At 47.6% G+C, this 24,558-nt stretch overlaps 2 protein-coding genes and 1 long non-coding RNA gene across 10 annotated transcripts in view; 1 reads left to right on the forward strand and 2 right to left on the reverse strand.

The window, feature by feature from the left end:
- Positions 1–1,167: 1,167 nt before the first annotated feature.
- On the reverse strand, positions 1,168–4,975 carry LOC136167868 (uncharacterized). The gene is made up of 3 exons (XR_010663118.1): positions 4,850–4,975; positions 3,455–3,590; positions 1,168–1,235 (listed from the first exon to the last, which is right to left on the reverse strand). It is a non-coding gene; the product is annotated as an uncharacterized lncRNA (long non-coding RNA).
- Positions 4,976–6,908: 1,933 nt separating this feature from the next.
- Positions 6,909–13,072, forward strand: MKRN2OS (MKRN2 opposite strand). The gene is made up of 4 exons (XM_065935429.1): positions 6,909–7,196; positions 10,529–10,578; positions 11,325–11,487; positions 12,733–13,072. Exons 1-4 carry the CDS (start codon positions 6,925–6,927, stop codon positions 12,971–12,973), a joined length of 726 nt encoding a protein of 241 aa, XP_065791501.1. The 5' UTR covers positions 6,909–6,924; the 3' UTR covers positions 12,974–13,072.
- A 4,945-nt stretch (positions 13,073–18,017) lies between these two features.
- The window catches only part of TSEN2 (tRNA splicing endonuclease subunit 2), a 46,183-nt gene continuing 39,642 nt past the window's right edge, over positions 18,018–24,558 (reverse strand). For all 8 annotated transcript variants that reach the window (XM_065933955.1, XM_065933952.1, XM_065933951.1 and 5 more), the window contains 2 exons: positions 21,578–21,667; positions 18,018–20,677 (listed from right to left, as the gene is read on the reverse strand). In XM_065933955.1, coding sequence (XP_065790027.1) covers positions 20,618–20,677; positions 21,578–21,667 — 150 coding nt within the window. In that variant the 3' untranslated portion in view covers positions 18,018–20,617. The remainder of the gene's footprint in view (positions 20,678–21,577; positions 21,668–24,558) is intronic.

Below are 24,558 nucleotides of genomic sequence, written 5' to 3' on the forward strand. Positions count from 1 at the left end.
TCTGAGCCACAGTCAGCTCCCGGTCTTGTTTTTGCTGACTATATAGAGCTTCTCCATCTTTGGCTGCAAAGAATATAATCAGTCTGATTTTGGTGTTGACCATCTGGTGATGTCCATGTGTAGAGTCTTCTCTTGTGTTGTTGGAAGAAGGTGTTTGCTATGACCAGTGTGTCCTCTTGGCAGAACTCTATTAGCCTTTGCCCTGCTTCATTCCGTACTCCAAGGCCAAATTTGCCTGTTACTCCAGGTGTTTCTTGACTTCCTACTTTTGCATTCCAGTCCCCTATAATGAAAAGGACATCTTTTTTGGGTGTTAGTTCTGAAAGGTCTTGTAGGTCTTCATAGAACCATTCAACATCAACTTCTTCAGCATTACTGGTCAGGGCATAGACTTGGATTACCATGATATTGAATGGTTTGCCTTGGAAACAAACAGAGATCATTCTTTTGTTTTTGAGATTGCATTCAAGTACTGCATTTCAGACTCTTGTTGACTATGATGGCTACTCCATTTCTTCTAAAGGATTCCTGCCTACAGTGGTAGATATATGGTCATCTGAGTTAAATTCACCCATTCAAGTCCATTTTAGTTCGCTGATTCCTAGAATGTTGATGTTCACTCTTGCCATCTCCTGCTTGATGACTTCCAATTTGCCTTGATTCATGGACCTAACATTCCAGGTTCCTATGGAATATTGCTCTTTACAGCATCAGACCTTGCTTCTATCCCCAGTCACCTCCACAACTGGGTGTTGTTTTTGCTTTGACTCTCTCCCTTCATTCTTTCTGGAGTTATTTCTCCACTGATCTGCAGTAGCATATTGGGTACCTACCAACCTGGGGAGTTCATCTTTCAGTGTCCTATCTTTTTGCCTTTTTATACTGTTCATGGGGTTCTCAAGGCAAGAATACTGAAGTGGTTTGCCATTTCCTTCTCCAGTGGACCACATTCTGTCAGACATCTCCACCATGACCCGGCCGTCTTGGGTGGCCCCACACGGCATGGCTTAGTTTCACTTAGTTAGACAAGACTGTGGCCCATGTGATCAGATTAGCTGATCTGATTGTGATTGTGATTTCAGTCTGTCTTCCCACTGATGCCCTCTCTCAGCACCTACCATCTTACTTAGGTTTCTCTTACCTTGGACGTGGGGTATCTCCTCTGAACCGCCACTCCTGCGCTACGCAGCCACCGCTTCAGCAATACGTAAACCGTGAACTTCCAGATCTTCAAGCTGGTTTTAGAAAAGGCAGAGGAACCAGAGATCAAATTGCCAACATCTGCTGGATCATCGAAAAAGCAAGAGCGTTCTAGAAAAATATCTATTTCTGCTTTATTGACTACACCAAAGCTTTTGACTGTGTGGATCACAATAAACTGTGGAAAATTCTGAAAGAGATGGTAATTCCAGACCACCTGACCTGCTTTTTGAGAAACCTGTACGCAGGTCCGGAAGCAACAGTTAGAACTGGAACATGGAACAACAGACTGGTTCCAAATCGGGAAAGGAGTACGTCAAGGCTGTATATTGCCACCCTGATTATTTAACTTATATGCAGAGTACATCATGAGAAATGCTGGGCTGGAGGAAGCACAAGCTGGAATCAAGATTACTGGGAGAAATATCAATAACCTCAGATATGCAGATGACACCACCCTTATGGCAGAAAGTGAAGAAGGACTAAAGAGCCTCTTGATGAAAGTGAAAGAGGAGAGTGAAAAAGTTGGCTTAAAGCTCAACATTAAGAAAACTAAGATCATGGCATCTGGTCTCATCACTTCATGGCAAATAGATGGGGAAACAGTGGAAAGAGTGGCAAACTCCAAAATCACCGCAGATGGTGACTGCAGCCATGAAATTAAAAGATGCTTACTCCTTGGAAGGAAAGTTATGACCAACCTAGACAGCATATTAAAAAGCAGAGACATTACTTTGTCAACAAAGGTCCATCTAGTCAAGGCTATGGTTTTTCCAGTGGTCATGTACAGATGTGAGAGTTGAACTATAAAGAAAGCTGAGCACCGAAGAATTGATACTTTTGAACTGTGGTGTTGGAGAAGACTATTGAGAGTCCCTTGGACTGCAAGGAGATCCAACCAGTCCATCCTAAAGGAGATCAGTCCTTGGTGTTCATTGGAAGGACTGATGTTGAAGCTGAAGCTCCAATACTTTGGCCACTGGATACAAAGAACTGACTCATTTGAAAAGACCCTGATGCTGGGAGAGATTGAGGGCAGGAGTAAAAGGGGATGACAGAGGATGAGATGGTTGGATGGCATCACCGACTCAATGGACATGAGTCTGAGTAAACTCCGGGAGCTGGTGATGATGGACAGGGAGGCCTGGCGTGCTGTGATTCATGAGGTCGCAAAGAGTCAGACAGCGACTGAGTGACTGAACTGAACTGAACTGAATGCCTTTTCATAATAAAAACACTCAAAAGAACTAGGAAGAGCAAGGAACTTCCTCAACCTGATACAGTCTTCTACCCAAACCCCACAGGTAACATCAGACTTAATGGTGAAAGACGGGCAGGTCTCCCTCTAAGATCCAGAACAAGGAAAGGATAGTCACTGGTAACACATCTACTCAACAGTACGCTGGGGTTTCGCACCAGGGCAATTAGGCAAGAAAAAGAAATTAAGCTATTCTGACTGGAAAGGAAGAAGCAAAACTATCTTTATCTGCAAATGGTATGATCCTGTGTAAAACTCTTAGAAGAAAGTATAGTCACAAATTTTCATGGCACTGGATTAGGCAATGGATTCTTAAGTGAAACACCAAAAGGATAAGAAATGAAAGAAGAAAATGGATAAATTTGTGCTTTAAATATCATCAAGAAAGTAAAAAGACAGCATTTAGAATTTATATAGGATATGTATATATGTATATCTATATCTATATATCTATATATATATCTCCAGAATATATAAAGAACAACAAAAGTACCAAAAAAGTTAAAATATACAAAGAACAATTATAAACTCAACAATTTATATTCACAAAAGGCCAACAGGCATGTAAAAAAATGTTCAACATCATTAGTCACTAGGGAAATGCAAATCAAAACCATGATGAGGGACTTTCCTGGGGTCCAGTGGCTTAGATTCTGCACTCCCAATGCAGGGGCCCAGGTTCAATCCCTGGCCAGGAAACTAGATCCCACATGCCACAATTAAGAGTTCACATGCCTCAAATCTAAGATTCCTTGTGTGGAAACTAGATAAAGCACAGGTAAAATTTACATGTAAAATGCCCCCATTTCAAGCGTACAATTCCATGGTTTTTACCTGATCTAAGTTTAGAACATTTTTTACCAATTCCCTCAAAAAAAGCTACAAGAATATACTGTACAACACGGGAATATAGCCAATATTTTATAACAACTATAAGTGGATTATAGCTTTTAAAAAGTAGTCTTGTAAGTTAAAAAATAAATACACAGAACATACCACAAGCCTGAGCTGTGCTCAGTCGCGTCCAACTGTCTGTGACCCCACGGACTGTAGCCCGCCAGGCTCCGCTGTCTATGGGATTCTCCAGGCAAGAACACTGGAGTAGGTCGCCATTCCCTCCTCCGAGACAAGCCTGAATAAGTCAATCCGAACAGAAAACATCATGACGTATTATAGTAAATCTATTGATCTTTAAAAGAAAAAAGTATCCTTTGGGCATACTGGCAGACAAGCGCACATGACTTATATGAGAAAGAAAATAAGTTACTCTGTCATCAGACTTTTGACAGCAGTGTTATACCAGGAGAAAACGGAATATTAAAATGTGAGCCAAGGATTTTATATCCAGCAAAACCGACCTTCAAGTATAAAGAACAGGGTTATCCAAGAACTCACAATATTCTTCCTATGAGCTCTTCCTATGGAGTCTTTTCTAGAATGAACTTTAGACAATCTTATAATGACTAGAGAGTGATGGAAAGATGAACGGTGTGCATGAAGAGAAGTTTCTGCATAAGACTAAGCCTCAGCGAGGGTCAGAAGGGAGACATGATTGTTTACAACGGCAGATGCTCCGACAGTGACGATATAGGACCAGCCATGTAAGGACATGAGAGAAAGATGGGGAGAACATTGCAAAAATAAAAATAAAACCCCTAATTGAGAGGGAGGTGGGAGGGGGGATCGGGATGGGGAATACGTGTAACTCTATGGCTGATTCATATCAATGTATGACAAAACCCACTGAAAAATAAAAAATAAAAATAAAAAATAAAAATTAAAAATTAAAAAAACAAACAAACCCCTAATTGTGAAGAGAGGTGGCAGTATTTACTATTGTTACTCTTGAGATTGTGTCAAGTGGGATTTTCAGTGTGGAGGAAAAGAGAGACAAATGCAATACAGAAGAAGTTGAGTAAAAACACTAGGCTTGAACTGGAAATAGCATTTAATCTTTGTTTTGCATGTGAGTTTTTTACCCTGTGATGTTTTACCCTGTTTTGTTTACTGAAAAGATCAAGAAATTAAGGGAAAAAAAAGAATGCTAATGTATTAAAAAACGTTTATTAAGGCATAGTTCCCCCGTTTCTTTTCACGGAGCTAAAAATACCTCTTGGTATTGGTGTCATGAAGATGAGAATATTCTCAGTGAAGAACAGCGGTGGTCTGTATTAATAATGAACAATCTCAGAGCCTGGTCACCTGAGCTAGGCGTCTAGCTCTAACCTGTCTGCCTTTGCTGTAACAGGAGAAGGTTGGTTGGAATGATTTCTAAGGCCTTTTTTATTTCTGTGAGTCTGATGATCACTCCGTATTATTACACTGAGTGTGTGCTTTTCTGCATCTCAGCATGCTGTAAGTTATCTGAATGCGATGAGGAAGCGCTTTTACCTGCCATGACACCTTCTCTGGGGGTCTTCCCTCTTCTCTGAAACCATGGTCGTCAGCAGGGGGCTGTCTAAGTGAAGTGTCTCACAACCAAACTTGGGGATCCTCTGCAGGTATCTGATATGCTGAGCTGGACTCATACAACTGATGCTGTGAACAAGTTCCCAAGATGAGAGAAAAACATGAATTTCAACACAGTATACAATAAACAGATAATTAACAAGAACCTGCTGTATAGTGCAGGGAATTCTACTCAATACTCTGTAATGGCCTATATGGGGAAAGAGTCTAAAAAAAACAAAGAGTGGACATATGTATTAATATATGTATAACTGACTTATTTTGCTGTGATTAAACTGAAACTAAGACAATATTATAAATCAACTATACTCTAATAAAAATTTTTTAAAAAGTATACAGTTATAATATTGGGGTTTGAAAAAAAGCACATGGAAATATTCATTTGTTTTACCTTTTAGTTTTCTCCTGGGAATATACTATGGTGGGTGCAAAATTGTTATGAGAAACACTGGACATTACCCTGTTTTCCATCTTCTTGTGCCATTGCTCAAACCTTTTAAAACTGAAGAGTAACAAGCTGCCCAGAGTAAAACATATAGTTGGATGAATTTTTACAAACTGGATACTGTCAGGAAACAGGATTGTAAACAACACATTCCCTGGGGGCTCGTAAAGAATCCACCTGCCAAGGGGGAGACCTGGGTTCGATCCCTGGGTGGGGAAGCTCCCCTGAAGGAGGGCGTGGCCACCCACTCCAGTGTTCTTGCCTGGAGAAACCCATGGACAGAGGAAACTGGTGGGCTACAGTCCATGGGGGGTTGCCAAGAGTCCGATACGACTGAGTGACTAACAACCCCAGACCCCAGACCCCCATTCATGCCCTCTCCCAGGCAGTATTCACCACCTTGGGTAACCACTACCCCTATTCCTGTGCTGTCAGCTTTTTAACGAGCAAGATTCATTGTACAATATAAAATATCATAAGAAAAATAACCTCAAAGTAAGTGAAAGTCACTCAGTCGTGTCCAACTCTTTGCAACTCCATGGACTATACAGTCCGTGAAATTCTCCAGGTCACAGTACTGGAGTGGGTAGCCATTCCTTTTTCCAGGGATCTTTCCAACCCAGGAATTGAACCGGCGTCTCCTGCCTTGCAGGTGGATTCTTTACCGTCTGAGCCACCAGGGAAGCCCAAGAATACTGGGGTGGGTAGCCCATCCCTTCTCCAGGGGGTCTTCCCAACCCAGGAATCGAATCAGGGTCTCCTGCATTGCAGGCGGATTCTTTACCAGCTGAGCTACAAGGGAAGCCCTAATAGTTAAGAGATTTGTATAGTTGCTAAGTCATGTCAGATTCTTTTGCGATCCCTTAGAGTGTAGCCCACCAGGATCCTCTGTCTATGGGCTTTCCCAGCCAAAAATACTGGAGTGGGTTGCCGTTTCTTTCTCCAAGGGATCTTCCTGAGCCAGGGACTGAGCCCTCATCACCTGCATTGCAGGCAGATTATTTACTGCTGAGTCACTGGGGAATCCTTGAAAGTAAGGATCCCATGTATTTATTTAAGACCCAAATGATATAACAACCTATTCTAGAAAGCCAAAAGTAAAAGTGGGTCTCTTAACTCTAAGAAGCTCACAGGCACTGACAGCTCTAGTAGAAACAAATATTGTTGTTGAGTCGCTCAGTTGTATCTGACTCTTTGCGGACCCCAGGAACTTCAGCATACCAGGCTTCCCTGCCCTTCACTATCTCCTGTAATTTGCTCAAACTCATGTCCATTGAGAAACAAACACAGCACTGCCAATGCAAGGGAATGCCGGGGGAAGCTTTCACAGAAGAGTAGGGCTTTGGAGGATAAAGAGGAGCCGGATGTCGACTGTGGGGAAAATACAATGGCTAGAGAGACACGTTGTGAGCACAAATGAAACGAGCTCTTTAAGACAGCGGGGAGGCCTGGTTACAGGTTAACTCTAGCTGGTTTGGCCTGAAGCCCGCCCAGGAGAATGACATCACAGCTCTCCGGTTACTCAGACACAGGACACCTACTGGCTGAGTTAATGAGGAGAAGGAAGTCCGCGGAGCTCCCCCCGCTTGCTCGGGACAGGGAAGCCATGCAGTGCCCAGAGGCCAGGAAGCCTATCATCAAGTTCAACCACTGTCAGAAGCACGTCTACAGCTTCAGGGTGCTGAGGCGCTGCCCCCTCTGCGGGCAGGACGTGGGCTCCAGGAGGCTGGAGGAAGCGCCCGTCAGCATCTCTGAGCCGTTTACCAACGGCCATCGGGAAAAGTGTTCCTTCCTGCTCAGGCCGACTCGAGGGACGTTTCTCAGGTACGGTGTTCGACGTGTTGCCCCGGACTCTGCCGGGCTTCCCCTCGCTGCTTCGGTCGCTGCAACTTCTTTTTCTAACATGTACTCTACAGTGTGAGATCCGGGGGGGGTCATCTCTTCAGTGCTTTGGAGTTAAATGCTAAGATGTAGGCCTCTGTGTTTCATGAGTAGAAGCGTGCATACGTTCCCGGGGGCTTCCTGGTGGCTCAGTAGTAAAGAATCCACCTGTCGATGCAGGGGGCGAACAAAACATGGGTTCGATCCCCGGGTGGGGAAGATCCGCTGGAGGAGGAAATGGCAACACACTCCAGTATCCTTGCCTGGGAAATCCCGTGGACAGAGTCCGTGGGGTTGCAGAGTTAGACATGACTGACATACTCAACAACAGCAACAACAAAAATTTCTGGGGTAAGTGCACGAATATACAAAGGTCAAAGCTGCTTATACAATTTTGAGAGAGAGGAATCGATAGATGGGAGATTTTTTCTTTTTTAACATATAGATTTCATGCCAAGAGACTCATTGAGAAAATGACCCAGCAGCCAATCTCATCAAAACAATACCTTTACTTGGAGTGAGTTTGCAACATTTGTGACAAGCGGGTACCCAGCAGAGAGCCTGAAGAATGGCCACTTAGAGACCATTTTCCAGGGAGGTGCATGAGACTGAGACAAGCTGGTCTGCTTCAACTGGAGATGCCACCTGACTTTCAGAAACATTTCAGAAGTCAGAAGAAAGGACCGTGGCTTCTCCGAGTCCTGAGTCGACAGGTGGAACTGACAGTGGCGCTGCACAAGCCAGGCTTCCAGAGGACCCAGTGCGGAGTGAGCTCTGGGAAGTGCGTCCTGCGCACCGCCACCGTCCAACGCCCGGACCTGCCTGCCCCCGCCCGAATCCCTCATGCTGTTTGGGGCTAGAAAATGGAACCTGAGTGCTTCTTTGCTCACCAGCGCCCTTAATCAACCCCCTTCCTGTTCCTATGGGGATGAAATGACTGACATGTGTAGGAGGTCAACATTAGAGGCAAAACAGACTGCACCCCGACCCTTCCTCGGGGAGGCTGCGGGATGCAGGGGCGAGCATGCAGGCTTTGACGCCAAGAAGCCCCTGCTGTCTGCTCTGCTTCAGACGAGCTCTGGGACCCTCATCTGTTAAATGAGGACCCATCGACCTTGCAGAGTTGTGTGGTTCAGCGATAAGGCCTGTCAAGCTGGCCCAGGTGTGGCAGGCACGGTGATGAACCGAATTGCTCCTTCCCATCCCATTCTTTCCATACTCAGCTCAGAAGGTGACTGGTAGAACCTTCCTTTCCGCCTTAACCAGAATTGTGAAGCTCAAACAGTGAACAGCTGCAGCCCTGCTCCCCAGAAATGACACAGCCCGGGACAGGCTTTCAGGCTGGCCCCCGGAAAGCACTCATTTCTTCTATGATGTGTTAGTGACAGGGACAGGCCTGGCCTCCCTTGGCAGCGGCAGAAAGGAGGTGGTGGTGGTGAATCCAGTTGTCTGCCGAGGCATCTTCCTATCCCCTCAGGGACTCAGGCCAGGAACTGCAGAACCCAAGTAGTAGACCCCTGCCCACCAGACCCTTGGATACCAAGTTCCAGATTATTTCCTTCCCTCTCATCCTATTTCTGAACCCTCAGAACTGGCTCCCACAACCCACCCAAGACAACTTCATCTACTCCAGAAAAGAGAACCAGCAGGGACTGGAGGAATCGCCGAGGCTGTGATCTAACCAGATGAGGCTCCCCCAGGGCGGCCACATATGGTTGCGCAGGTTGTGGACTGCACAAAGGCACCTGGCCACGTGTGCACTAAAACTCGACCGGAGTTCCACCCCTCCTGGCAGAATTGTATCTACAAGAAGAAGGGTCACCTTTTCTTAATTTGTACAAAAGTGTCATATGGCGTAGGGGTGGCCTGGCCCTGCCCCTGCCACATGGCTCTCTTAACACTTTCCAGTCTATTAAAAACTTGTTAAACTAAAAATGTCCTATCTGAAAGCAGCTGAACTCTGTGAGGCAGGGACCTCATCTTATTTTCCGCTGTGTCCCTGGCCCTTCGCTACTAATGACAGGCCTGAAGTTGACATCTGTTACATGACTGAAGCGGCTGAAGGAAAGGGAGGCGGGTGGGAGTGGGAGTGGACGCCTGGGACTCAGGGGGGAAACGGAGGCTGCACACACAGGGAGCGTGCGTCCAGGGCCCGTGCTGTGATCAGCCGCTCAAGACTGTCCTTCCCAGCATCTCAACCTCTGAACTCGCAGGATTGCAGAAAACTCACAGTGGCTGCAACAGGACAACTCTGGGTGTTGGACGGGGGGAGTTGCTCTGAAGAAGATGGAGCAGCCATCTGTGTCCTTGAGTGCGTGCTAAGTTGTTTCAGTCGGGTCTGACTCTAGGTAATCCCATGGACTGGAGCCTACCAGGCTCCCGTTCACGGGATTTCCCAGGCAATAGTACTGGAGTGGGTTGCCATTTCCTCCTCCAGGGGATCTTCCCAACCCAGGGATCGAACCCGTGTCTCTTACGTCTAACCTACACTGGCAGGTGAGTTCTGTACCACTAGTGCCACCTCTGTGTCCTTGGGCCATTTTAAAGCCCAGGACTTATTGCTTTAATGAGGAACCAGACATCCAGACCTGTGGTCTGATGAGAGCTGTCATTTAAAAGTGACCTGGTTCATGTGACACCTCTGCATGGCAGCACTCAGTAAGCATTTTACCCTAACAACCAGCTTGCTAGGAAGCTTATGCTATTTCCATGTTAAAGGTGGGAAAATCTCAAGGTGAGCGAGTGATGATCTGGGATCATATATGGAGCTTACATCACCTGGAGTTGCACATCTGATGTCAGGGTGGGGTGAAGAATCATTTCAGGAAATAACGGTTGTCCAGGAAAAGCGAGTGTGGCCACAGGCTTCAAGGAACGGGCTGTGTTCGTTTCAGAGAGATGCCCACTGACCCTCTTACCCATGTGGTGAGGAACTGGCTCCCCCCAACACACAAGGAGGAAGGAACAAGGGACAAGGAGCTTCCTCCACAGCTGCCCGCCAGGTGGGCCCCTCTGCTGCAGAGCCGGGCGTCAGGCTGGCTTCTTGCTCCAGCAGGGCTGGCCTTCCAGCACCCTCACCTTCAGGACTGGGGGCCAAGAAAATCCAGAGGGGGCCCGGGACAGTGACTCTCCTGGTGTTTCCACTAAGCTGGCTGCTGGTGCCGAGTTCTGGTACCAGCCAAGCAGGGAGGCCCATCGCACTCCGCCCACTTTAAATACCAACGCCGGCTGCCAAACGTGTGCACGTGAGACCGGAACGCACTTGTTTCTTTCAGGGAGTACGACGGACGCTCTGATCTTCACGTGGGGATAACCAGCACGGGTGGTAAGTGTGTTTTCATAGCTTAAAAAGTTCCCACAATACCCGGTTAGAAGAGAGCAGCGTCTCTTGAGCAAAAGTACTGCGACAGTGTCACGAACAGCTCTCAGTATCTGAACGCTCTCAAAGGAGTGTCTCCAAACATTCAAACCATCACCAACCTGTGAGCGTTCTGTTAGCTTTTTAAGACAAGGAGAAGCAGACATCTGGAGATCGAGCTGTCCAAGCCCTCCTCTTGTGTTAGGAGACCCTCTGCGCCCAAAGCCATAGTCAGCCCACTGCCCCTGCGTGCTCCCACGTCAGGGGCCAGGCAGGGACCCCAGGGGTAAACTGGTGGGGAGGGGCACTGCACCTGAACACGTGGTGGGGCCTGCAAAGGTCTGCTTTAGAAACAGCAGAGAAAGCTGACACTGTGAGCAGACACGGAGGACTGGGGTTTGAACGCAGTGACTGGTGTGAGCGCGCCAAGGTGCACCGGTCTTTGTCAGGAGAAGTCTGCTGCTCACTTAAGGAAACCAGACAGACCCCTTTGTAAACAGAGGGCTTCAGCAAGAATCTTTGCAGATAACCGTCCCAGGCCCTCTTACTGTCTTGCTTTTCTGGGGCGACCGAGGGTGCTGAGAACAGGGGAGGCAGATGGTCCCCGGAGGAGGGGCGTGCCGGCGACCTGCGTTTCTGCTGGGTGCAGTCACCCTTGACGGTACTGGGGGGCGTTTCCCGACGCCTCTGCGTGACTGTGGTTTTGGCCGCAGGAGTCGTGTATAACTACACGGTGCACGGTGTCCAGCGAGACGAGGTGGGCTGGGAGCAGAGTGTGAGCGTCCCCCTCCTGCGGCCGGGCCTGTTTGGACTGCTGGACCAGTGGGACAAGTTCCTGGAGGACTTCTCCGCCACGGGGGCCTGGCTGCCTCACAGGTAGGACCGGCCCTCAGTCTCCGCCAGCTGTGATCCCAGCTCCCCGAGGACGCCGAGCTGCCCTGACTTTCATGCTGAGCCTGGACCCAGGCAGATGTGTCTGGAACAGAATGAAGCAGGGGTTGAATGACTGGGGTTTTCTGCAGAGATGAGCCAGCACATGTTTACACATGAGAACCACAGCACCCTACGAGCTTTGAAAAGGACCAGGACTTAGCACTCGAGTTACTTTATTTATTTGACTAGGTATTTTTAGATACTTGTTTTTAATAGGCTTCCCCAGTGGCTCAATGGTAAAGAACCCACCTGCTAATGCCGGAGACGCAGGAGAAGCGGGTTCAATCCCTGGTTCGGGAAGATCCCCTGGAGGAGGAAATGGCAACCCATTCCAGTATTCTTGCCTGGAACATTCCATGAACAGAGGAGCTTGGCGGGCTACAGTCCATAGGGGTTGCAAAGAATCAGACACGATTGAGCAACTGAACACACACAAGACGTTTAATAACACATACTGCAAAACCCATAGTCTTATGTTCCCTTAAAAAAAATTTAAATGATGTTCAAAACATAAACCTATCTAAAGCTCCCCGCCTTTTAAATCTCAGCTGTTTTGAAATTAACTTCTTGATTCCACGCCCCCTCGTCACTGTAGAAGAGGTATACAGTAATGCTGGTATACTTAAATTGTTCTGACGCTTTTCCTTGAAATGAGTTTAGACACTGTTGTTTAGTTGCTAAGTCGTGTCCGACTCTTTGCAACCTCACAGACTATAGCCCACCAGGCTCTTCTATCCATGGGATTTCCTAGGCCAGAATACTGGAGTGGGTTTTGCCACTTCCTTCTCTAGGGGATCTGCATGACCTAGGGATCGAACCAGCGTTTCCTGCATTGGCAGGCGAATTCTTTACTGCTGAGCCACCTGGGAAGCCCTTAAATGCGGTGGGATATCATAAGACATGGAATTCCACTTGTAGAACACAGGGCTTCAGGGAAATTAAGTGCCCTCAGCCGGCACTTAGTTGTAACCTAAGTCACCGCCCTGGACAGTTTGGGGAGTCCTTTCTGCACCGCAGGCAGAAATGGCCCCAGGCGCCAAGCGCCCCTCGGGACCACACTTCTGGGTGCTTTGCCATCAAGGGGGCCGGCTCACGTGGGGGCCCAGCTCGCAGAGGGAATAAGATGACAGCAGGCCTCGGGCAACTCAGGGCTAACCCTTGTCTCCTTGACACCCTCGCCCTCGTAAGGTATGAAGAGGACCACCACAACTGCTACAGCTACGCCCTCGCCTTCATTAACTGCGTCCTGGCCACAGAGGGCGAGGAGCCGCTGGACCGAGAGGAGTTCACGGAGAAGTTCGTGGTCCCAAGGACGAGGAAGGCTTCCAAGTACATCATGCTCTACCACGCGATCGAGGAGCAAGGCTTCTATGTCACTGAGCCCCCTAGTCCCCAGACGGGCCCAGGCCCAGGAAGCGGCTCGTGCTGAGCGCGCGGTGCTCGAGAGTGGACGGGACAGGACGGGGCGTCTGGGGTTCCTGCCTGCAACAGACGCTAGGTTTCTACATGCCTTAAACTGTGGTTAATAAAAAAAGTTACAGTTTTCCTCTCTGCCTGTTTCAGCCTACTGCAGTGAAACAATTTACGAAACGAATAAAAACAGCCCTGGGTTTTCAAAGTTGTAGGCGCTATTACTAAGATGCCTTCCCTAGTAGTTTGGGGTCCATGTTAAAACATGAAGCGGCGGCATGTATCTTTTATCCACAGAGCAGTGAAAACTCTTCATATAAAGTAACTGGAGCTGAACAAAGTCACCTTTCAATGTGAATCCAGCAAGTGGGGATTTATAGGATGGTGCCTCAGACCTTTACAGTATTATTTAGTAATGAGTGCCTTCACCTCGCTGTTTTCATAGAAAAAGCACACGGTAACAGTCCATAGGGTTGCAGAGTCAGACGCGACTGAGGTGACTTCACACACACCACCTTTTAACAATCAATAGTAGGGAAAAAAAAAAAAAACGAAAAAAGGTCTCAGAATCTGAGCTGGGAATCGGCAGTCTCCTGAACCAGACTTCATGGGTCTATGCACACAAACAGGCTTGGGAATTTCCCAGTCAGTCCGTTTTCCTCTCACCTCCTGGCCTGATTGAGAAGCTAGGATGTTGGGGTTACCACAGCAACACACCTCTGTCCACTGAAAGTGTGGAATTCAGATAGGACGCAATGGAAGTCTGTCTTCTTTCTCTAACACCTTCAGAAGGAGGAAGGGGACAACTGGGATGGGTAACCATAATGATTCTTAAAAGCACATTAGGATTTTTATACCCAAATGATCAGACTTTAGCCAGTAAGCAAAACATCTGAGTTTGTCTTTGGAGAATGCTTCCAGAACTCTTTGTTTCTGACCAAACCTGATATACCATCCACCTAATCTTATTGCCCAGTGTGGGCACCAAATGATGTCTAATTTCCAAAACCCAAACCCATCTTCAAAGTACCAGTAATTACTTAGTAATAAACATATTTGGGGTTTCCCTGATAGCTCAGTTGGAAAAGAATCTGCCTGCAGTGCGGGAGACCTGGGTTCGATCCCTGGGTTGGGACGATCCCCTGGAGAAGGGAAAGGCTACCAACTCCAGTATTCTGGCCTGGAGAATTCCATAGATTGTATAGTCCATGGGGTTGCAAAGAGTCGGACACGACTGAGCGACTTTCACTTTCAAACATATTAAAGTGCTGCACTGAATATGCCAGCAAATTTGGAAAAGTCAGCAGACGCCAGAGGACTGGAAAAGGCCAGTTTTCATTCCAATACCAAAGAAGGGCAATGCCAAAGAGTGTCCCAATTACTGTACAATGTCACATGCTAACAAAATAATGCTGAAAATCCTTCAAGTTAGGCTTCAGCAGTATGTAAACTGAGAACTTCCAGATGTACAAGCTGGATTTAGAAAAGGCAGAGGAACCAGAAGTCAAATTATCAACATTCACTGGATCATGGAGAAAGCAAGGAAATTTAAAAAAAAAATCTACTTTTGCTTCATTGACTACACTAAAGTCTTTGACTGTGTGGATCACAACAAACTGTGGGAAATGCTTAAACAGATGGGGATACTTTACCTGCCTCCTGAGAAACCTGTACGCAGGTCAAGAAGCAATGGTTAGAACCAGACATGGAACAATGGCCTGGTTCAAAATTGGGAAAGGAGTACATCAAGGCAGTCTCTTGTCATCCTGATTATTTAACTTATAGGCAGAATACATCATGTGAAACGCTGGGCTGGATGAATCACAAGCTGGCATCAAGATTGTCAGAAATATCAACAACCTCAGATATGCAGATGATACCACTCTAATGGCAGAAAGTGAAGAAGAACTTAAGAAGCCTCTTGATGAAGGTAAAAGAGGAGAGTGAAAAAACTGACCTGAAACTCAATATTTAAAAAACTAGGATCATGGCATCTGGTCCCATCGCTTTATGGCAAACAGAAGGGGAAAAAGTGGGAGCAGTGGCAGAGTTTATTTTCTTGGGCTCTAAAACCACCATGGACAGTGATTACAGCCATGAAATTCAAAGACGCTTGCTCTCTGGAAGGAAAGCTATAACAAACCTAGACAGCATATTAAAAAGTAGAGACATTACTTTGCCAACAAAGGTCCATCTTTGGACCATAGTCAAAGCTATGATTTTTCCAGTAGTCATATATGGATGTGAGAGTTGGACGATAAAGAAAGCTGAGCACCGAAGAATCGATGCTTTTGAACTGCGGTGTTGGAGAAGACTCTTGAGAGTCCCTTGGACTACAAGGAGATGCAATTAGTCCATCCTAATGGAAATCAACCTGAATATTCATTGGAAGGATTGATGCTGAAGCTCCAATGCTTTGGCCACTTGATGCAAAGTCCTGACTCACTGGAAAAGACCCTGATGCTGGGAAAGGCTGAAGGCAAAAGGAGAGGGGCAGCAGAAGATGAGATGATGAGACAGCATCTCTGACCTAAAGGACACAAATTTGGGCAAACTCTAGGAGACGGTGGAGGACAGAGGAGTCTGGTGTGCTGCAGTCCAAGGGGTCACAAAGAGCTGGACAAGACTTAGCGAGTGAACAACAAAGATATTTAGATCCTTAAAGCTTGTTTCTAGAGAGGTACTGGTCAGTGCTCCAGCCCTGTCAACTTCAGTGGGAAAACATGCAGGCAGACGGACTTTTGTATCTGTAAAGCTTTCAGGACTGTTCTTTAAGAAACACAAACCCTGCTACCTAGAGAATGAGACACCTTAAGCAACTGTGCCTGCTATTCTGTGTATTCAAGGAATCATAAAGATCCCAGCAGGTGCAGATGAGAGGAACACTGAGCTTGGAGGATGTGCCCACCTTCCCCCTTTCTCTTCACGCTGTCTCAGGATTCCATTTCCAGGCCCAGTTCTTTACTCGATTATTAATATTTGTAATCATAACAGCTGCATTTGATGAGTGTTCATGTACGACTCCACACCAGAGACACACTTTCTACTCTGCCCTTTCAATCACTAAGATCATCCTATGAGACTGGTACTTACAGCATACCAATTGTACAGATGAGAAAGGAAACTGACTTCCCCAAAGGCAGCCAGTGGCAAAACCGGGGTTGAGACCAGGTTTGATAGCAAAGCCCGTGTGGTCGCCTCCAGCATCCAGCTACCAGAAAAGTGACTGGCAGTATGCAGGGTGACCCAGGAAACGGGGCCAGTGATTTGCCATCGTGAGGGAAGATAAAGGAGATGAGGATTCAGATTTCATCGGCATTCAAATATGAACAGAAGAAACATACTGTGGAATGATTAAATAAGAACTGGTAAATATTAGAAACCCTAATTTCATGCTACTTTCTCTAGTGCCATGTGACCTTGATTTTCAAACAAAGCTTTCAAGATCCCCACTCCCTATTTTCAGGGCTGCTCTGCACCCCGGAGGTGACTCTGGCAGCAATCAACCTCGTATTTTTTTCTTTCACTCGAAAGTGAAAGTCACTCAGTCGTGTCCGACTCTGCAACCCCAAGGATTATACAGTCCATGGAATTCTCCAGGCCAGAATACGGGAGGGGGTAGCCAGTTCCCTTCTCCAGGGGATCTTCCCAACCCAGGGACTGAACCCAGGTCTCCCACAGTGGAGGCGGATTCTTTACCAGCTGAGGCACACAGGCTACAAGCTCCCTGCTCACAGACTCGCAGTGTATAGGTCTTAGCCCAGTGAAAGAAGTGAAGCATCAGAACATCAACAGACGGCAGCGTGGCTCAGTTCTGAAGAACTGCGGACGGAGAGTCCGTCGTCTCCGTGACCCTACTGGCCAAACACTAACTGCAGGAGTCAGTGCTGGCGCCGACTCCGCCCCCAGATGAGTGCCGCGGTCCCCCAGGGCCCCCCAAACGCACGTCTCGGCGGCACAGCGGCTAGTGCGGCCCTGGGCACTCGTCCGTCCCCCCAGCGCTCCTGTTCCCAGCAACGCCAGACGGTGCCCGAGAGTCGCCGATTCTCGGGACTAAACGCACCCACGTGAAGGTATTTTTCCAAAGCCTCTACAACGTGCTGGATTATTCTTACAACCAGGAAAATCCAATAAACATGATAAATGAAGGAGGGGGATGGAGAGGACAAACATTTCTTTTTAGCCTAAGTATTTTTCCCACAGGAGAAAACGAAAACCCACATTCAAGTAAAGAGCAATTTTTTTTTTTTAAAGAGAAAATGAAAATGCTTTAACAGAAAAGGTAAAAATAAATAAAGATTGGAAAAAAAAAGTTTACCAATAAGTAACAATGAACTTTCAGATCTGTATACTAGGCTCAGAAACGCTGGGAAACCTAACCAGGTTAAGCCTGGTCAACCTGCCTAAAATGGTGTCGTACTCACACTGGTTTAATGTTATATATTAAACCAATATGAGTGGGAGCTGAGCGTTACATAGTTTTTGTTGTTGTTGTTGTTGTTTTGAATCACTTTATAACGGAAGTCTAGGACAGGGAAGGCAAAGATGCCACCATTTCCCCTCACAGTCTGGAGCTGAGATGAAAAAAGGTCAGTTTCTAGAACTGTAGCTAAGAGGGTCAACCTATGGTAACCATCACCAACAAGTATTAATAACAGCCATCACGGATGGGGTGCACTGTGTCTCTAAGGATGCGGGGACTCCCCCACCCCCCAAATGAACCCTCACACCTGCAAAGTGCTGGAGGGTGTTACGGGCCAGGCTCTGAGCTAAAGAAGCTCGTACGGATCAACCCACCGCATCCTCCAGCAACCTGCTGGGTCAGTAACGTCATTACTGTTCTTGGCCATGGTGTACGGCTTTTGCAGGATCTTAGTTCCCCGACCAGGGACTGAACCTGGGCCCACGATAGTGAAGCACCAAGTCTTAACCACCGAACTGCCAGGGAAATCCCAGTAACACTGTATCATTATTTTTACTTTCTTTTATTGAGCCGAGATCCACATCATGTTAATGATATTTAACTTTATTTTCTGTAAAATATAAAGATATAAAAACTCTGAACAATAAAGGCATTTAGTACATTCACAATGTCGTACAACCAGCAGCTCTATCTGATTCTAGAACATTTCATTGCCCCAGAAGGAGAGTCCGTAGCCACTAACCACTTTCTCCTCCATCCCTCCCTCACTGTAGACTGTGGCGACCACAGCAATCTAAGTTCTGTGTCGATTTATCTACTTGTGTATATGACTGCAATCACACAGTATGTGGCCTTTTGTGCCGGCTTCTGTCACCTGGCATGTCTCTGAGGTCCATCTGTGTCAGCATTCATTCCTTTTTGTGGCTGAACAGTCTGTTCCACTGCGTGTGTATGCTGGTAACATTAATCCCACTTAACAGATGAGGAAACCCAAGTTAGGGTCTCACAGTCAGTAAGCGGTTGAGCTGGATGCAAACCAGTCAGCGTGATGCTCTGAGCCGGTGCTGGCACAGAGGGAGAGTTAGAAAAGCGATGGGGAGTGAGGATCTGGTGGCGAACTCTGGCTTTTAGGCAAGCCTGGAGGGCCTGTGAGATTTAAGAACCATGTAAGTCTGATGCTTTGAAAGCGGGGTGGGCAGCAAATCCCAGAAACTGCCAAAGATGGCTGTATCACAGAGCAATTTTTCTATCTTGATGAAACTGAAATTTTTTTTTTTAAACAAATGTCACAGTATATGTAGGCTCAGTTGCTCAGCCATGTCTAACTCTTTGTGACCCCATAGACTATAGCCTGTCAGACTCCTCTATGGGATTCTCCAGGCAAGAATACTGGAGTGGGCTGCTATTTCCTACTCTAAATAAATGCCATCTTGTACATTTCCTTCAGAAGGTAAGAAAGAGGTATTAGGTCTAATGCTTCCACAGGCAAGCTGATCCTGATTTCAGCTGGAGACTTCGAGGGTGACATAAACCAAAACCTCGGCTGCTCTATCTACTCCGTAGCTGCATCTAACCTTGGCTGGTGTATCCTCCTCTGACGTTCAGAGTGCACGGCCTGCTATCTGGTGTTCAAGCCATACACAGTGGGGCAGAATCTTTCCCTCAAGGCTTGCAGGCACCCTTCCGGAGCTTTCAGTTACAAGTCATAACTGCGGTCTTCACGCTTTCCTACACCTTTTCTGTAGCCTTTATTCCAAGGAGTCACCACAATCTTCAAGGCTATTAGCTGATGACACATTATCTGGAGAACTGAGAGGGTGACAGTCCTCTGGTGAAGGATTCATGGCAAGAGTGTCTACCACTAAGGCATTCGATGCCCTGATTAGGCCTCACAAAGGATGAATCAAATAGGAAAGAGGCGGCTCTGGAAATTTTTTTGCTGACTTGTCAAGGTTTCAAGAAAGTGATGATTCAAAGCCAAGTCTTGGTCTAAGGGAACCTGGAGTAAGCCAGGTGGATGATAATGCTGAGCAACTCGTTCTGTCACTAATGAAGAGCAGAATATACTGGAGACACTTTCATTGACGGGGATTACTGGCCTGGGGGGGTGCGGTGGTGGTGGAGGACAGATCTCCATCATCCGGACGCCAAATCTGTGAGACGCACGCTTCACCATCAGGCTGCGAGAGCAGGATCAGGAGGAGAGGAGCAGCGTGTGGAACACACAGCCTCAAGCAGAACTTCGGTCGTCAGGAGCTCCGACACCAAGGTGAGCGGAATGCAAACAGGCCTGCTTTGGTTTTCCCATCTCACGGCTTCCAAAGAAGGTTCTTAACTGTCTGCTTCTGGGGCGGCCAGTGCCAAGGAGAGGGCTGCCCGCCAGGGGCGTGGACCTGGGCACTGAATCTCAGACACTGTTCACCGGCCCTGCCCACTCATCCCGACTCACTCCTGGCCCTCAGGTAACACTCTTCATTGTCATCTACACAATTCTGTTTTCCTTTGTTTTTTTTTAAACAAAGTAATTTTTACTTACTTCGTCTAGTGTTTTATGAAATATTAATTGCACTCACCAAACACCTTGATTCATTTTTCTCACCACATGTTTTTATTTCATGACAAGTTCGGTGAAGCGACATACAACTCTCATCTAGCCCTGAACCACACTGTCGTGTACTCTACGCAACATGCCCGCCGATGAGGTCACTGAGAGATCACGAGGTAACCTGTTTTAAATGCTTCTTATGACACAGCAATCCTTGGGAAACAGTACACGGGATTTTCCGTGCTGGGGAAACTGGCTGAGGCTCCTGGAGAGCTGAGACCTGTGGACAGAGCGACCCCCTCCAGGACAGCCTGGACGCGGGTGACAAGAGGCAGGTGCACGGCGGAGAGCCGCCTGCTGGGGACCCACCGTTTCGGGCAAAATCAGAGAGGAACAGAAGTTCCCTGCTGCTGGGAGAGTCTGCCTCCCAGCGCCGCTGAGGCGCCAGGGCGAGGCTGGGGTCGGCGAGTGAGCACTCCAAGGACAGAACCTGCCGTCCCCACACAGGGCTGGTTTCCTCCGCGAATTTAACTTTTAAAACAATAACACTTTCTGGTGCCGGGAGCGCCACGCCCTTTACAACTTTTACATTAAGGGGCGATTACCTCAAAAGGACTCTATCTCGCCCTGAATTTGGCTTATGCAGGAGGCTCGGTGGTATCTGCCGGTGAGGTCTGAAACCTGAGGCTGAATTGTTAAAGTTCATCCTGGTCGCTCCTCTCCCGTGAAGAGACCCAACGGCTGAGAATCACTTCCTGGAACCAATCCAAACACAAACGCGGCTGAATTTTGGAAGCAGAAATACACGAACACGCTAGACATGCGGCATCACAGGGATGTTTCACAGCCGCCTGTCTGTACAAGGATAGTACCTGCTCCTGTTCCTTGCAACTAAACATGGGGAGAAACGAGAATGCGGCAAACCCAGCGTGGAAACAGCATCTACGGGCATCACCCCAGGATTCTAAGAGCTCCCCTGGCCCCAGCTGTGGTTGTCTAGCAGCGCGTTTCAGGAACAGCAAGCGCTGGCGTGAACCCGACGTGTAACACAGAACTAGGTCTATGACGGCTCCAGTGTGTCTGGGTCAGCACAGAGAAGGGACTCCAGGGTCGAGTGGTATTTACTGAAAAGCTAACCCAGTGGACACAATGAGGACAAACAGGGGGGTGAGGCCCTGGAGACGGACTCCGCAGGCCGACAGTGGGGTGGGGGGCGGGAACAGGGAGGAAGGACAGAAGTATTCACCAAGACTGGGCGCCTCGAGGATGGACTAGAGGTCCCGGCCGAGAAACACCCTCCAGGAAGATGCGGGAGCCTCAGCCTGACCCAGGCCCTGGAGCCAGACCGGAAGTTCAGGGGGGCAGCAGGCTGACAGTGACCCTTGTCTCGGGGACTGAACACCGGGAGAGGCCGGGCTGGCCCCAGGCTGGCAGTGCAGGTGGTTCCAGCCGAGTGCTGGGGACAGAAATGGACTGCATTGAGGCTGTGGGGCTGCGGGACTGAGGGGGAGCGAGGCCGTGGTCTGCAGGGAAGGGTCTGGGAGGGCGGAGGGGAGACGCTGATCCTGTCTGGGGGCCACACCTCCCAGAGGACAGACACAGCACGACAGGCAGAGCCTTCCGGACGACGTGAACTGGGCTCTGAGCTCACTTACTTGAACTTTAATTTGTTTCATACATTCGGGTGACTCCATGTCCTTGTCGGTCATGGTGGAGGGTTTAATCAAATAGCACAGCATAAGTTCCTAAGGAGACATGGAGAAACAAACTCCGTATCACACAAAACAGAAATACAAACCTGAGTGTGTGTGTGCAAGAAGTGTGGGCCCCCTCCACCCCCTCGCAACTCACAAGCATGTCCGTTTCCCCTGGGGAATGTAACTGGGCATTCTAGACTGAAGACCTGCTATCTGGTCGTGGCTGACATGGCAGGCGAATGCAAACACAGCACATACACTGAAATGTAGGCACAGCGTTTAAAGTGCTCAATGCTGGAGTCAGCACAGACCCCCTAATTCTACGGGACAAAGCCACTTTCACAGGCTGAAGCCTCAGAGCTTAGCCTGCACCTAGGCAGCGGCCGTGGGCTCCCGCGCCTTCCCCCGGGGCCACCCGCGCCTCCAGCAGCGGGACAGAGAACTCAAACGTCTAACAGAGGACGCCCTGCACGTTCATCGCTTGGAGTCCTGGTATAGGGCGAACTGTCCCTCCAGTCCTGCCGGGGGTGGGATGGAGGCGAATACAAGCCGGGAAGCACGCGGCCCTGGGTTTGAATCTGGGTTCCGTACACAAGCTGCGTGGGCTCGGGTTTATCACCCGACCTCCCTAACACTGATTCTTTGCCCTTCAGATAACAGGTTGGTGAGAGAAGACATAAGGTGTTCAGTTAGCTAGTTCAGTCGCTCAGTTGTGTCCGATGCTTTGTGACCCCATGGACTGCAGCACGCCAGGCCTCCCTGTCCATCACCCACTCTCGGAGTCCACCCAAATTCATGTCCATCAAGTTGGTGATGCCATCCAACCATCTCATCCTCTATCGTCCCCTTTCCCTCCTGCCCCCAATCCTTCCCAGCATCAGGGTCTTTTCAAATGAGTCAGCTCTTCCAATCAGGCGGCCAAAGTATTGGAGCTACAGCTTCAACATCAGTCCTTCCAGTGAACACCCAGGACTGATCTCCTTTAGGATGGACTGGTTGGATCTCCTTGCAGTCCAAGGGACTCTCAAGAGTCTTCTCCAACACCACAGTTCAAAAGTATCAATTCTTCTGTGCTCAGCTTTCTTTACAATCCAACTCTCACATCCATACGTGACTACTGGAAAAACCATAGCTTTGACTAGACGGACCTTTGTTGGCAAAGTAATGTCTCTGCTTTTTAATATGCTGTCTAGGTTGGTCACAACTTTCCTTCCAAGGAGTACGCGTCTTCTAATTTCATGGCTGCAATCACCATCTGTGGTGATTTTGGAGCCCAAAAAATAAAGTCTGCCACTGTTTCCCCATCTACTTTCCATGAAGCAATGGGACCGGATGCCATCATCTTAGTTTTCTGAATGTTGAGCTTTAAGGCAACTTACTCACTCTCCTTTTTCACCTTCATCAAAAGGCTCTTTAGTTCTTCTTCACTTTCTGCCATAAGGGTGGTGTCATCTGCATTTCTGAGGTTATTGATATTTCTCCCAGCAATCTTGATTCCAGCTTGTGCTTCGTCCAGCCCAGCGTTTCTCATGATGTACTCTGCATATAAGTTAAATAAGCAGGGTGACAATATACAGCCTTGAAGTACTCCTTTTCCTATTTGGAACCAGTCTGCTGTTCCATGTCCAGTTCTAACTGTTGCTTCCTGACCTGCATAGAGATTTCTCAAGAGGCAGGTCAGGTGGTCTGGTATTCCCATCTCTTTCAGAATTTTCCACAGTTTATTGTGACCCACACAGTCAAAGGCTTTGGTATAGTCAATAAAGCAGAAATACATGTTTTTCTGGAACTCTCTTGCTTTTTTGATGATCCAGCAGATGTCGGCAATTTGATCTCTGGTTCCTCTGCCTTTTCTAAAACCAGTTTGAACATCTGGAAGTTCACGGTTCACGTATTGTTGAAGCCTGGCTTGGAGAATTTTGAGCACTGGCTTACTAGCATGTGAAATGAGTGCAACTGGGCGGTAATTGGAGCATTCTTTGGCATTGCCTGTCTTAGGGATTTGAATGAAAACTGACCTTTTCCAGTCCTGTGGCCACTGCTGAGCTTTCCAAATTTGCTGGCAAACTGAGTGCAGCACTTTCACAGCATCATCTTTTAGGATTTGAAATAGCTCAACTGGAATTCCATCACCTCCACTAGCTTTGTTCATAGTGATGCTTTCTAAGGCCCACTTGACTTCACACTCCAGGATGTCTGGCACTAGGTGAGTGATCCCACCATCGTGGTTATCTGGGTAATAAAGATCTTTTTTGTATAGTTCTTCTGTGTATTCTTGCCACCTCTTCCTAATATCTTCTGCTTCTGTTAGGTCCATACCATTTCTGTCCTTTACTGAGCCCATCTTTGCATGAAATGTTTCCTTAGTATCTTCAATTTTCTTGAAGAGATCTCTACTCTTTCCCATTCTATTGTTTTCCTCTATTTCTTTGCGTTGATCGCTGAGGAAGGCTTTCTTATCTCTCCTGGCTATTCTTTGGAACTCTGCATTCAAATGGGTATATCTTTACTTTTCTCCTTTGCTTTTCGCTTTCTTTTCACAGCTATTTGTAAGGCCTCCTCAGACAGCCATTTTGCTTTTTTGCATTTCTTTTTCTTGGCGATGGTCTTGATCCCTGTCTCCTGTTCAATGTCACGAACCTCCACCCATAGTTCATCAGGCAGTCTGTCTATAAGATCTAGTCCCTTAAATCTATTTCTCACTTCTACTGTCTAATTGTAAGGGATTTGATTTAGGTCATACCTGAATGGTCTAGTGGTTTTCCCTATTTTCTTCAATTTAAGTCTGAATTTGGCAATATGGAGTTCATGATCTGAGCCACAGTCAGCTCCTGGTCCTGTTTTTGCTGACTGTATAGAGAGTCTCCATCTCTGGCTGTAAAGAATATAATCAATCTGATTTTGGTGTTGACCATCTGGTGATGTCCATGTGTAGAGTC

Source organism: Muntiacus reevesi, chromosome 4 (assembly GCF_963930625.1).
Source record: "Muntiacus reevesi chromosome 4, mMunRee1.1, whole genome shotgun sequence".
Lineage (NCBI taxonomy): Eukaryota > Metazoa > Chordata > Mammalia > Artiodactyla > Cervidae > Muntiacus > Muntiacus reevesi.